General features: G+C 40.2%; 1 protein-coding gene across 1 annotated transcript in view; it reads right to left on the reverse strand.

The window, feature by feature from the left end:
• The window catches only part of foxp1b (forkhead box P1b), a 29,735-nt gene that overhangs the window by 5,810 nt on the left and 22,650 nt on the right, over window positions 1-1,275 (reverse strand). Inside the window, exons 9-10 of the mRNA XM_010796334.1 lie at window positions 968-1,037; window positions 24-190 (exon numbers count right to left, since the gene is read on the reverse strand). Coding sequence (XP_010794636.1) covers window positions 24-190; window positions 968-1,037 — 237 coding nt within the window. The remainder of the gene's footprint in view (window positions 1-23; window positions 191-967; window positions 1,038-1,275) is intronic.

Raw genomic sequence — 1,275 nt, forward strand, 5'->3', positions numbered from 1 at the left:
GGGGGGTTGGGGGTGCCACTCACATAGCTGGCAGGGGCGAGCGTCCCGGGCTGCTGTCGCTGCCGTTGCTGTTTCCATGGTCCATCGCCCCGTTCATCTCCTCGCGGAAGGCGTGCGCCAGCGAGTGGAGGGTGGGACTCCCAATGGAAGCAGTAGTGTATAGAGGTATGTTGTTTTCTGCCATTGAAGCCTGAAAAGCAAAGCCCGGGGCATTAGAATGTGAAGCGGAAGAGGCTTGTCAGCACTTTCTCAGCCGCCCATCACTCCTTTCACATCCCCTTCAAAAACAGAGGAGATTTTTTTCTCCTTCTTAATGTTTTGAGTTCTGAGTGAAGCACAGTGGTGGTATGTACATTATATACCTCACTGCATATGTTTATATCTCATTATCTAACCTAAACGTGTGTAATAATAGCACTGTACAGCTTTTAGCTCTACTTCTGGTTAGGTGATAAACTGCATGTTTTGGTCTCAGGACTCTTTTTAATGACAATTAAGTTGATGTTAGTATCTCATTTACAAATTCCATGTACCTTCATATTCTGAAGTGAAATCTGCGGATGTTACTTACAAAAGTTTATTTGAGTAAGTTTATAATTGCAGGACCATAAGGTTCATTGTCAGCAAATGTTATTTTCTATAATCTGTGTTAAATCAGGGAGAAACTCATATTTATAATATATATGATGATCTCATAGTATGTAATGGGTTGCTGTAGACAAAAAACGAACCTAATTTTTAAATAGGAGCTAAAAAAAGAACATCACAGAAATGTTAACCCGTAAAATGCAATATTTACATGAATGCAGCATAGATAATAATCCAAAAACATCATATATAACAGTGAAAACCAGAAAATATGTATTCCAACTGATACACACTTTTACTTAAGTTTCTGTACAGTGTAAATACAGTAAAGGATCTGAGTTCTCTGAGCAGCTGAGGATGAGGTCAGTGCTGTGTTTACCTGGAAGGCAGCAGAGAGGGTGGGACCGTAGCCCAGGCTGGTCTGAATGTTCTTCACTAAGTTGGGACTTCTGCAGAGAGAAAAATCCAATTACAACCACAGACTCGTGTCTCACCTAGCATGCATTCCTCTGCTACGGTATCTTATTTCATAAGAGGAAATCAATGCACTTTGTATAAGTACTAAATACATTTACTGGTGTAGTAATGTGGCTTTTAAGATGTTCAATCACTTGACAATACCACACAACTGTCTTTGAGAAAATGGAATTGATGGAGGCAAAGCATGATACATGAACACACAAAAAA

The sequence above is a fragment of the Notothenia coriiceps genome, unplaced genomic scaffold (genome assembly GCF_000735185.1).
Source record: "Notothenia coriiceps isolate Sejong01 unplaced genomic scaffold, NC01 NC01_scaffold00037250, whole genome shotgun sequence".
Lineage (NCBI taxonomy): Eukaryota > Metazoa > Chordata > Actinopteri > Perciformes > Nototheniidae > Notothenia > Notothenia coriiceps.